Genomic DNA, 11,307 nt, shown 5'->3' with positions numbered 1-11,307 from the left:
GTGCTCAGGGGGGCAGGGAGTTGGCGGGAAGCTATACTAACTTAATCTACTGGCGGGAAATTCAAAATTGGAAGTTGGCACTTACAATTTCATAGCAGCTATTAAGGGGGTCAAAATTATATTATTTTAACACGAATCAAGCTTGTTCTTTATTCGCATCTGCTCGAGTTAAAAACTGCCCTCGAAAAAACACAACCGCTCTAAAATTATATATTATTCAGGGCTCGAAATTCATTTTTGGGAATAGGTGCACTGGTGCACCCAACCTAGAAAATTGGGTGCACAAAAAAAAAATTTGGGTGCACCATATGAAACAAAACCTAATTGCAGGTCTTACTGCTCCTCTCCTGAGCTTGAATGTAAAATGAGAGCTAACTTCAAAATCTGAAACATTACTACAACAAAGATTTTATTATTTTTCTGATACATAGAGACCAAGAATATCCAGTATACTATTATACACTTCTAATGTTAAAAATTCCTACAAAAATATTTGGGTGCACTGGTGCACCCACAGAAAAAAACATTAGGTGCACAACTCGATCCAATATTTGGTGCACTAAGGTGCACATGCACCCAGTATTTCGAGCCCTGATATTAAAATGATAACCTTGGAGGGGGGGGGGGTGTCACATAACCAGCCTCCGTTCCTGCAAAGTTGGTATGTTATACAGAAAAGATAGGGCAGTCTACTTGTTTTGATACAGGTGCCCACTATCTTATGTTCTTGCTATTGCTGAAAAGCTGTCTTACCTCATGAAATAGTTGACCCATTCTTTACTTTTGCTGTTTTTAGCCACTGTGCTAAAAGTCCTTGCCAAACCCGCCATCTTTGTAGTGAGGTATGACTGTGTCTGAAATATGGTAGGACGGCCACGAAAGACGGCCACGCCGCGATTGGTCAATTTCCCAGCAAGCTCCACGCTGCTATTGGTCGGGGTACCAGCTGCTGCAGTGAGGGATAGCTAGCGGTGGGGAGGGCTGCCGGCGTTTATCCACAGCTCTTAGGGGCAAAAAAACGTCAACCTTTACGGCTATAATCACTCCACTTGGGTGGCTCTTACCTATGGCGCACAGATAAGCAACAAACAGTCATTTGTGCGGCTCTTAGCTCTGGAAACCTTACAGGTATTGAGTGCGTGAGGGACTTGAGTCTAGATAACGTTAACCAGTAAAACGCCGTACGGGAAATACTTTCCATGGGCCTTTCATAATATGTAGGGACCAGGTAAGCACCGTACAGGTGATATTGGCGTGGCCCTTTCATCTGGGGAGCAGGTAAGGCACCGTACAGGTGATATTTGCGTGGCCCTTTCATCTGGGAACCAGGTAAGGCACCGTACAGGTGATATTTGCGTGGCCCTTTCATCTGGGGACCAGGTAAGGCACCGTACAGGTGATATTTGCGTGGCCCTTTCATCTGGGAACCAGGTAAGGCACCGTACAGGTAATATTTGTGTGGCCCTTTCATCTGGGAACCAGGTAAGGCACCGTACAGGTGATATTTGTGTGGCCCTTTCATCTGGGGACCAGGTAAGGAACCATACAGGTGAAATTGGCGTGGCCCTTTCATCTGGGGAGCAGGTAAGGCACCGTACAGGTGATATTGGCGTGGCCCTTTCATCTGGGGAGCAGGTAAGGCACCTTACAGGTGATATTGGCGTGGCCCTTTCATCTGGGAACCAGGTAAGGCACCGTACAGGTAATATTTGCGTGGCCCTTTCATCTGGGGACCAGGTAAGGCACCGTACAGGTGATATTGGTGTGGCCCTTTCATTTGTCGACCAGGTAAGTCTCCGTACAGGTAATATTTGCGTAGCCCTTTCATTTGTGGACCAGGTAAGGCACCATACAGGTGATATTGGCGTGGCCCTTTTATCTGGGGACCAGGTAAGGCACAGTACAGGTAATATTTGTGTGGCCCTTTCATGTGGGGACTAGGTAAGACACCGTATAGGTGATATTGGCGTGGCCCTTTCATTTTTCAACCAAGTAAGGCACCGTACAGGTGAAATTGACGTGGCTCTTTCATCTGAGGAGCAGGTAAGGCACCATATTAGTTATAATTTGTGTGACCCTTTTATGTAGCAACTAGTTAAGGTACTGGAAAAGTAATATTTGTGTGACTCTTAGGGACCTTTGATTATTTGGTTCTTTGGCGCTTTGAAGACGAGAAGCTGTCTTGAATGGTTCGAAGTACCGACTTTAACAGTGTTATGGTTAGTTTATAGCAACAACATGAATGGTGAAGTCTGTTAGGATTTTACTCCAAAAGTAGAATAACTGGAAGTGGATTCTAGTAACAAAATGTAGAGCTAAGATCCGGTATGTGCTTTCTTGATTATTTTGGTCCATTTATATTGTTCTGAGGGACACATGTAAGAATCAGTTTGTAAAACCCCTTATAGAATATTCATATAGTGACTTGTATGTAGATTACATTCTGTTGTTTTGAATTTAATTCTGTAAGACTACTATATATACATGTACCTTATATGTGTACATTCTTCGCTCAATATGCAGTTATTAAAGTCAAACTACACCTACTAGTATTCGTTTTCAATTGTCTTTCTTGTACATTGTCTTTGAAGTCAGGAACAAATATGCAAATACACAGAATGTGCCCTTAATATGCCTCTGACTATGACTGACACAAAAACTTTTAAGCTGCTGAATGAGCATGACTGCATGGTTGTTTGGGTACGATTACATACGTACTAGAAGAATGTGAATTAAAATTTCCCCGGGACGAAATTTAGATTTTAACAAACCTTAGCAAAACTTTAAGTTTCAAAGTAAAATTCTGACAAAACATCTCGAGATGTTTTGAAAAAATCTGTAGATGTTTTGAAAAAATCTGTAGATGTTTTTCAAAACATCTCCAGATTTCACATTATATACATGCTACATGTAGAAATAGCATTCGGGTATGTGTTTGATACTTAATTCGGGGCATTTTAGAAAGGAGCAAAGGGCTTTCGGAACATAAAGATTTCGGACCATAGGGCTTTCGGAACATAACGCGAGCTTAAAACGTACCGGCCGCGGGTTCCGTATCTCGTCTAAAACTGCACGGATTTCTTTAAGATTCGGCTGATATGTTCATTGAAGCTTACAAAGTTACTGTATGAGTAGTAATTAGTCATTGAGTTATTTTCAATCAAAATTTGCTTCATTCAAACATCTGTCACAACCTTTCAAAATATACCTTTACTTTCCTCCAAAACGATTCGGTATATATAATATATATATAACCGTTGTGAAAGGAAGTGGTGATACCACTGAAAGGTCCTTACCAGACCTATGTAGAATATTATGTCTATTTCATAATGTAAATCCCTAACTCTCGTACCTTATTATTGCAATACCGCACATGCCCAAAAAATGAAGCCAAATGACTGACCTGTATCTACCAAAGGAATGGAAGAAGAGCAGATTTGTTAACAACACACAAAGATCAGTATTTCAGGATACTAATGTCGAAGTTTCCTCCTAAAATATCATTTCCTTCTCGTTTTAGAAAGTAAAACTCAATTTTGGGTGATGCGGTCAAAATCGAGCGTCTTTGCGAAACATAGCGGTTTGAAGACGGTTTCGCATCGCGGGAGCTTGAAACGTGTTCGTTTCCGTATCTCGCTTAAACCTGCACGGATTTCTTTCAAATTTGGCTGGTATATTCATAAAAGCTTATAAAGTTACGGTATGAATTTTCATGCTGATGTCATGATTAGTCATTGAGTCATTTTCAATTGAAATTTCTTCATGAAAGCATCCATGTAGATCTCTCACAACTCTTCAAAATAAAGGTTTACTTTCCTCCGAAACGATTAACTGCAACCATAGAAAAAGGAAGTGGTGATACCACTGAAAGGTACTCAACAGACGTGTATAAAAGATTATGTCTATTTCATAATGTAAATCCCTAAATCTACCTTATCATTGCAATACCGCACATTTCAGTGAGATTTTAGGGCAGGACCGAAAAATGGGGCCAAATGAATTGCTTGTAGCTTTGCGAGAATTCACCAAAGAGCAAATCTGTTAACAGCAGAGATAGATAAGTATTTCAGGATACTAATGTCCAAGTTTCAGCGCAAAATATCATTTCATTCTCGGTCTAGGAAGGTAAACGCAATTTTGCGTGATGCGGTCAAAATCGACCTAGAATTGTCCATGCGAAACATAGCGGTTTGAAGACGACCTCGCGGCGCGCGAGCTGAAATCGTGTCGGTTTCCGTATCTCGTCTAAAACTACATGGATTTCTTTCTAATTTGGCTGGTATGTTCATTGAAGCTTATAAAGTTACGGTATAAATTCCCATGCTGATGTCATAATCAGTCATTGAGTTATTTTCAATTGAAATTTCTTCATGAAAGCATACATCTCGCACAGCGTTTCAAAATATAAGTTGACATTCCTCCGAAACGACTAGGTGCAACAGATGAAAAAGGAAGTGATGATACCACTGAAAGGTACTCAACAGACGTATATAAAAGATTATGTCTATTTCATAATGTAAATCCCTAAATCTACCTTATTATTGCAATACCGCACATTTCAGTGGGATTTTGGGGCATGGCCGAAAAATGAAGCCAAATGAATTGCTTGTAGCTTTACGAAAATTCACAAAAGAGTAAATCTGTTTACAGCAGAGATAGATAAGTATTTCAGGATACTAATGTCCAAGTTTCAGCGCAAAATATCATTTCATTCTCGGTCTAGGAAGGTAAACGCAATTTTGCGTGATGCGGTCAAAATCGACCTAGAATTGCCCATGCGAAACATAGCGGTTTGAAGACGACCTCGCTTCGCGCGAGCTGAAATCGTGTCGGTTTCCATATCTCGTCTAAAACTGGATGGATTTCTTTCAAATTCGGCTGGTCTGTTCTTTGAAGCTTACAAAGTTACTGTATGAATTCCCATGTTGATGTTATAATTAGTCATTGAGTTATTTTCAATTGAAATTTCTTCATGAAAGCATACATCTCTCCAAGGACATTCTATGCTCTCTCACAACTTTTCAAAATATAAGTTGACATCCCTCCAAAAAGACTAGGTGCAGCCCATGAAAAAGGAAGTGGTGATACCACTGAAAGGTCCTAACCAGACCTATGTAGAATATTATGTATATTTCATAATGTAAATCCCTAACTCTACCTTATTATTGAAATACCGCACATTTCAGTTGGGTATTGGAACACGGCCAAAAAATGAAGCCAAATGACTGACCTGTATCTACCAAAAGGAATGGAAAAAGAGCAGATCTGCTAACAACGCAGATATATCGGTATTTCAGGATACTAATGTCGAAGTTTCATCCCAAAATATTATTTCCTATTCGGTAAGGAAAATGCAATTTCATATGATGAGGCAATAACCGATCTAGATTTGTCTATGCGCAACAAAGCCTTTGAAAGCGCGAGCTGAAAACTTGTCAGTTTCCGTATGTCACCTAAAACTGAACTGATTGCTTTCAAATTCGGCTGGTATGTTCATGGGAGCTTAGAAAGTGGCTGTATGAATTCCGTCTGATGCCGTAATTGGCCATTGAGTTATATTCTGTTGAAATTTGAGTCATTAAAGCATAGAGTTCTCCAAACAATTGAAAACAAAGGTTTACGTTCCTCAAGAAAGATTGAGTGCAGCCATTGAAAAGGGTTTAAGGCTGTCCTTTTCAATAATGCGAATTACTAATCCCTATAATACCTTTGATTCTACAGTCCTTTTAGTATTTACACAATAATAACTTCTATCAATTGCTTGCTTCTTGGCGACATTAGTGCGTTCAAGTATTATGTTGGGATACATGATTTTAATGCTGTACACTTGCTATTCTTGAATTATATACTGACTTGAACTACACTGGAAATGAAAGTCTATGGAAACAAGAGTGAAGACGTGTATTTCAGCTTTAATAATAATTGAATGGTGCTGAAAATAATATACAGAAAATAAACTAGTAATGTTTACAAGTACTATAGGTAATGAATCTAGTTACTACATGTTATGCTTGAATCAGTTTTAGAAAATATTCTCAAACATGCAACTCGGAAAAATAGAAAACAAATAAATAAGCGAACACAGAATAGTTCTACAGTTCAACACTACAATCCACCTCTAGTTATTCTACTTCAGAGAAAGAACGTGATAACATAAGTCAGGGTTCAGTATTCATGTTGTTATGAACTAAAGCTGGCACTTCCAACAATTCCGGAATTTAATGCATTGACATCTCAATTTCCTGCTGTGTAATCAGTTTCTCCTTTCTGGCAAATGCCCTGAAAAAAAAGAAGAGAAATATTCTAGACACTAGCAATCTAAACACTAGTATATAAAAATGTCAATGACGAAAAAAATCAAAGGTCCAAAAGACCAAACAAACAAATATAAATTGTATGGTCTTACCGGGCCCCAAAACCTATAAACCATACAAACATTACCTATAAGGTACCTTACTTTGTCTCCAGATAATACTTTTTTTAATAGGGCAATACAGATATTACCTGTATATTACCTGTGACTTACCTAGTCCAAAGATGAAAGGGCCATGCAAAGTTTACCTATAGGGTGCCTTACCTGGTCACCAGATGAAAAGGCTACACAAACATTACCTGTACGGTGCCTAACCTGGTTCCCAGATGAATGGGCCACGCCAATATCACCTGTAGGGTGCCTTACCTGGTCCACAAATGAAAGGGCCACGGAAATATTACCTGTAAAGTGCCTTACCTGGTCCACAAATGAAAGGGCCACGCAAATATTACCTGTACGGTGCCTTACCTGGTTCCCAGATGAAAGGGCCACGCCAATATCACCTGTACGGTGCTTACCTGGTCCACAGATGAAAGGGCCATGACAATATCACCTGTACGGTGCCTTACCTGGTCCCCAGATGAAAGGGCCACGCAAATATCACCTGTACGGTGCCTTACCTGGTCCCCAGATGAAAGGGCCACACAAATATTACCTGTACGGTGCCTTACCTAGTTCCCAGATGAAAGGGCCACGCCAATATCACCTGTAAGGTGCCTTACCTGGTCCCCTGATGAAAGGGCCACGCAAATATCACCTGTACGGTGCCTTACCTGCTCCCCAGATGAAAGGGCCACGCAAATATCACCTGTACGGTGCTTACCTGTTACCTACATTATGAAAAGCCCATGGAAAGTATTTCCCGTACGTATACGGCGTTTTACTGGTAAGACCCAAGTCCCTCACGCACTCATTACCTGTATTCCAGAGCTAAGAGCCGCACAAATGACTGTTTGTTGCTTATCTGTGCGCCATAGGTAAGAGCCACCCAAGTGGAGTGATTATAACCGTAAAGGTTGACGTTTTTTTTGCCCCTAAGAGCTGTGGATAAACGCCGGCAGCCCTCCCCACCGCTAGCTATCCCTCACTGCAGCAGCTGGTACCCCGACCAATAGCAGCGTGGAGCTTGCTGGGAAATTGACCAATCGCGGCGTGGCCGTCTTTCGTGGCCGTCCTACCATATTTCAGACACAGTCATACCTCTTGTAGTCGGTGGAATACCTTCTGAAGCGCCCTCTAGCGGAATTGATTGGTAACGTTAGATTTCCCAAGAGTGTTTTAATCTGTTTATATCGTATACACGGTACTAATACTCTCGTACACAGGAGTTGAAATCTAAGTGAACTCTATAATCTCTGTGCACGGATTTTTAGAAATTTTCCGAAAAGACCTTGGATACTGATTGTAGTGTGTTGGGGTGTCGTTCACTGTGGTGCAATGGTCATGAAACTCCGGTCCGATACCCTCAGTGGCTCATCTCAGATTTTGGGATTTACGGCTTTGCTAAGCTGAGTAGAGGTAAATTTGATACGGCCAAGGGAAAAGTAAACTTAAAGACGCCAAAATTCACAAAACCCACTAATATATCTCTCTGTAGTTACTCCGACGAGGGATGGTTGACTGGACGTAACCATTAAAAAAAAGGGTTATCGATTTAGCTTTCAGAAAACGTTTGTAAAGCTATCATTTTTGCACAACAACATTTCCTTTTATTTTTACCACTTTTATGTTTATAAATAAAATTTAAAAACATATTGCAAGTACTGTAAAGTGTATAATAGGGCCATATATTACCTAGCAGACACCCCCACTAATGCTCGAAATCCACCGGTCTACAATAAGATTTTCAAGATGGCGACTACTCAACGTACGCAGCAGCCACAGGGCGACACCAGGCAAGAATTGTCTGAACTCGTCAAGAGGAAACAAGAACTGGCGGTAATTGTCCTCTAATAATGCAATATTTTACACAACTGACGCCTGTGTCTATGTTAGGAGCTGGTACTGGACCTGTTGGTACTGTGAACCTCTGCCAAACATTTAGCGACGTCATGCGTGAGCCACGGAATCTTTTTTGCGCGGGACTTTATAATAATTTTATGACTATTGGGGACAAAAAAGTCGTCATGGGTCTTCGCAAAACTGTGGCAAAATCTTTTTAGGGTATGAAGATGTTTTGGTTGAAAATGAAGGTTTAAACACAATTTCCTACTGTGAATGAAAGTGTGATACCAAAAAATTATTCATACTTTGCTTTTCACGGGGGTCTCGCACCGAGGTTTCTGGGCTTAGTGCGAAGGATAACTTTTGTGGCTTTCACCCACACGGCCCGGGAACCACTGTAAAAACAGAAAGGCCCCAGGCTGGGGATCGAACCCATGCCAAACCCAGGCACCAGCTCATACCCCGATGCTCTAAACATCCGGCTAAAAGGTCTAGACCTGATCAGACAGATCAGTTGGTAGTGTATATTATACTATTAATGGTTACGGATTCTACCGTAAATGTAGTAATATGTGTATTAGTAATGGTTTATTTTCACAACAAGACGGAAAATTTTATGCTTGAATTTTGAAAACTTGTCCAACACTGTGTTTTCTGTAATTTTCCTACAAATTGACAATAAAATATCTGGTATGGCCAATGGACTTTTTTCCATGACTCTTGTGAGGACATAATATATAAGACTGCCAACAGAAATGTCTGATTCAAGAGTTCCCATGGCTATTATTATTTTACTAATATATTATAATAACATACATATGTGTAATATGCTTGTTTACATGTATTGGAGTTTTCAATCTGAAAATATTATAATTTTGTGAAATATTCACCAATTTTGCCAGGGATGAGTATATCTTGAGCCATGCAAGTGAACAAATTTGTAGTCTATCCAGTCCATGTTATCTTGTTTAAATTTTCAGGAGACCCTGGCTAATTTGGAGAGGCAAATATATGCCTTTGAAGGGAGCTACCTTGAAGACACCCAGATGTATGGGAACATCATTCGTGGCTGGGACAGATATCTGACCAACAAGTGAGACGTTTTTGACATTGGATCGTAGAAAGTTTGAATTTGTTGTTTTCAAACCAGTCGGACAGTTTTCTTAGCCTGGGTACCATCCAGATTTTTACTCCGCAATGCTCGAAAAGATTATGAAACAAGTTTGAACTGTACTTTCCAAGTACCAGAACAGACCTGTTTTACAGGTGGTATTTCAGCCTAGCAGACATTCACATGCACACATTCCACATTGTCAAGTAATGATGTGCATTGTCAGGCCTAGGAAAAAAACATGCTGTGATTCCTGTTTCCCGACCGCCCCTAAAAAATGCCAACCGTAGCTATAGGCTTTGTTTGTTTGTTTGTTTATTGGTTCGCATATATTTAATAACAATAAAATGAACATATTACTGACAGTAAAATAAAATGCTGGGGAAAGATATGAAGCCATAGTGGCTTGTCTGGGATCTTCCCCGACAATATGGTGGTAGACCTCTATAAGGGACATGAATTTTTCAAGCTGATCAACCTTTTGTAGCTCCATGATCTGACACCTCAGTAATGAAACTCTGTACAGTTTCCCTACACTGACATTAAAAATATATTGTTCTCATGCAAGTTTTACTTGTTACACTGTATTGTATAACTTCGCTTCAATCACTAGAAAAAAAAAGGAAAAAAAATCCCTACATTGTACCAAGTTGTTTTCAGGACTGAAACAGGAAACACAACAATTTTTTTCCTAGACCAAAGTACTAGTATTCTGCTGACATTGTACACAGCCAGATATCTGGCACTGCTGTCAGTAACTTACATGTACCATAAAACCTTCCATCTCTCCCTCAGCCGAACCACCAACAGTAAGGCTGACAGAAGAAACAGAAAGTTCAAAGAAGCAGAGCGACTGTTCAGCAAGTCATCCATAACATCACATGCTGTAAGGATTTCTGGCCTTTATTTTAGTTAGCAGATGGAAAATCACAATTCACATCACAGGCTTACATTTTATTTTCTGCGTAGGAATTTTGTACTGTATACATCATGTACATTGTATATTTCAGGCTTTAATTATTTCACACATAAGATTAAAGTTTTTAACTTCACCCCCATCGTTTAAATCATAGTTACTAACTTTTTTCTTTGTATCCAGGCTATTCAAAGTGTCATTCAAAGCCAGCCACAATCAACAGAGGAAAAAAGTAAGTATACCAGTAGCTCAAGTAAAGTAAGAAACCAAACAACATTTTTACTTAACCACCCAAGACCTTGCTCTTGCTTCTTTACTTGTACATTGTATATACATGTAATGCATCTTAAGTACAAGGAAGGATAAAACTGAGGACTAGTGAACCTGCAAAGTGTACGTACTGTTAGGAGCTGGATGTTTGATGAACCATGAAGCCTCAGCAGGGTGAGAGTTAGTGCTGTGTACCGTTCGCTGGACCGGTTCCGGAGTTAATGTTTAGGTTCAAGTCCAAAAAAAACTTAAAAGCCAAGAACCGATTTTGGACTTATTAAAAAACAAAAACATGGCAGATGCCCCTTTTCTGTCCGAACCACCTAAAAGCTTCAATAGGTTTACAAAATTTGTGCTGCAAAATGAAGAAAACATTGCCATCAGGCATTGTCAAGTGTTGGCCTCCATGTTATGTGGCCACAGTTTTGCCCAGACAACATTGCAAGGTTGCCAACATGCAATTTTGTGTATGTCAAGGGTTTAGGTCCGGACTTACAAGTCCAGAACTGAACCTAAACCTCTGGACTTGAATCCGGACCTGAACTTAAATGTGGGTTTAGGTACACAGCACTAGTGATGAGAATGTGTGGTTTGTGTGCAGGAGAAGCTATCCAGGACCCAGCAGAAGTGGGCCATGATAGTGGCAGTCAGAGCAGCACGTCCAGTCAACATGGCACCAGTGTGGTACACTCAGGCAGGGTCCACAAAAGTTCACACAAGAAAGGAAGAACAAGAGCAGGCATCACAGGTAAT

At 40.3% G+C, this 11,307-nt stretch overlaps 2 protein-coding genes across 3 annotated transcripts in view; one reads left to right on the top strand and one right to left on the bottom strand.

Annotated features, from left to right (window-relative positions):
• LOC109473618 (mitochondrial pyruvate carrier 1-like) overlaps window positions 1-7,542 on the bottom strand; it is a 15,712-nt gene extending 8,170 nt beyond the window's left edge. The window contains exons 1-2 of the mRNA XM_019773547.1: window positions 7,524-7,542; window positions 754-839 (exon numbers count right to left, since the gene is read on the bottom strand). Of these exons, the coding sequence (XP_019629106.1) occupies window positions 754-830 (77 nt within the window). The 5' untranslated portion in view covers window positions 831-839; window positions 7,524-7,542. The remainder of the gene's footprint in view (window positions 1-753; window positions 840-7,523) is intronic.
• Window positions 7,543-8,120: 578 nt separating this feature from the next.
• Window positions 8,121-11,307, top strand: part of LOC109473583 (chromatin modification-related protein MEAF6-like) — a 4,435-nt gene continuing 1,248 nt past the window's right edge. For both annotated transcript variants that reach the window (XM_019773485.1, XM_019773494.1), the window contains exons 1-5: window positions 8,121-8,251; window positions 9,238-9,350; window positions 10,164-10,254; window positions 10,468-10,516; window positions 11,156-11,302. In XM_019773485.1, the coding sequence (XP_019629044.1) occupies window positions 8,165-8,251; window positions 9,238-9,350; window positions 10,164-10,254; window positions 10,468-10,516; window positions 11,156-11,302 (487 nt within the window). In that variant the 5' untranslated portion in view covers window positions 8,121-8,164. The remainder of the gene's footprint in view (window positions 8,252-9,237; window positions 9,351-10,163; window positions 10,255-10,467; window positions 10,517-11,155; window positions 11,303-11,307) is intronic.

This window comes from Branchiostoma belcheri, unplaced genomic scaffold (genome assembly GCF_001625305.1).
Source record: "Branchiostoma belcheri isolate BF01 breed outbred unplaced genomic scaffold, Haploidv18h27 scaffold100, whole genome shotgun sequence".
Classification (NCBI taxonomy): Eukaryota; Metazoa; Chordata; class Leptocardii; order Amphioxiformes; family Branchiostomatidae; genus Branchiostoma; species Branchiostoma belcheri.
The sequence above is the reverse complement of the archived record's forward strand: the minus strand, read 5'-3'. Positions and strand labels throughout refer to the sequence as shown.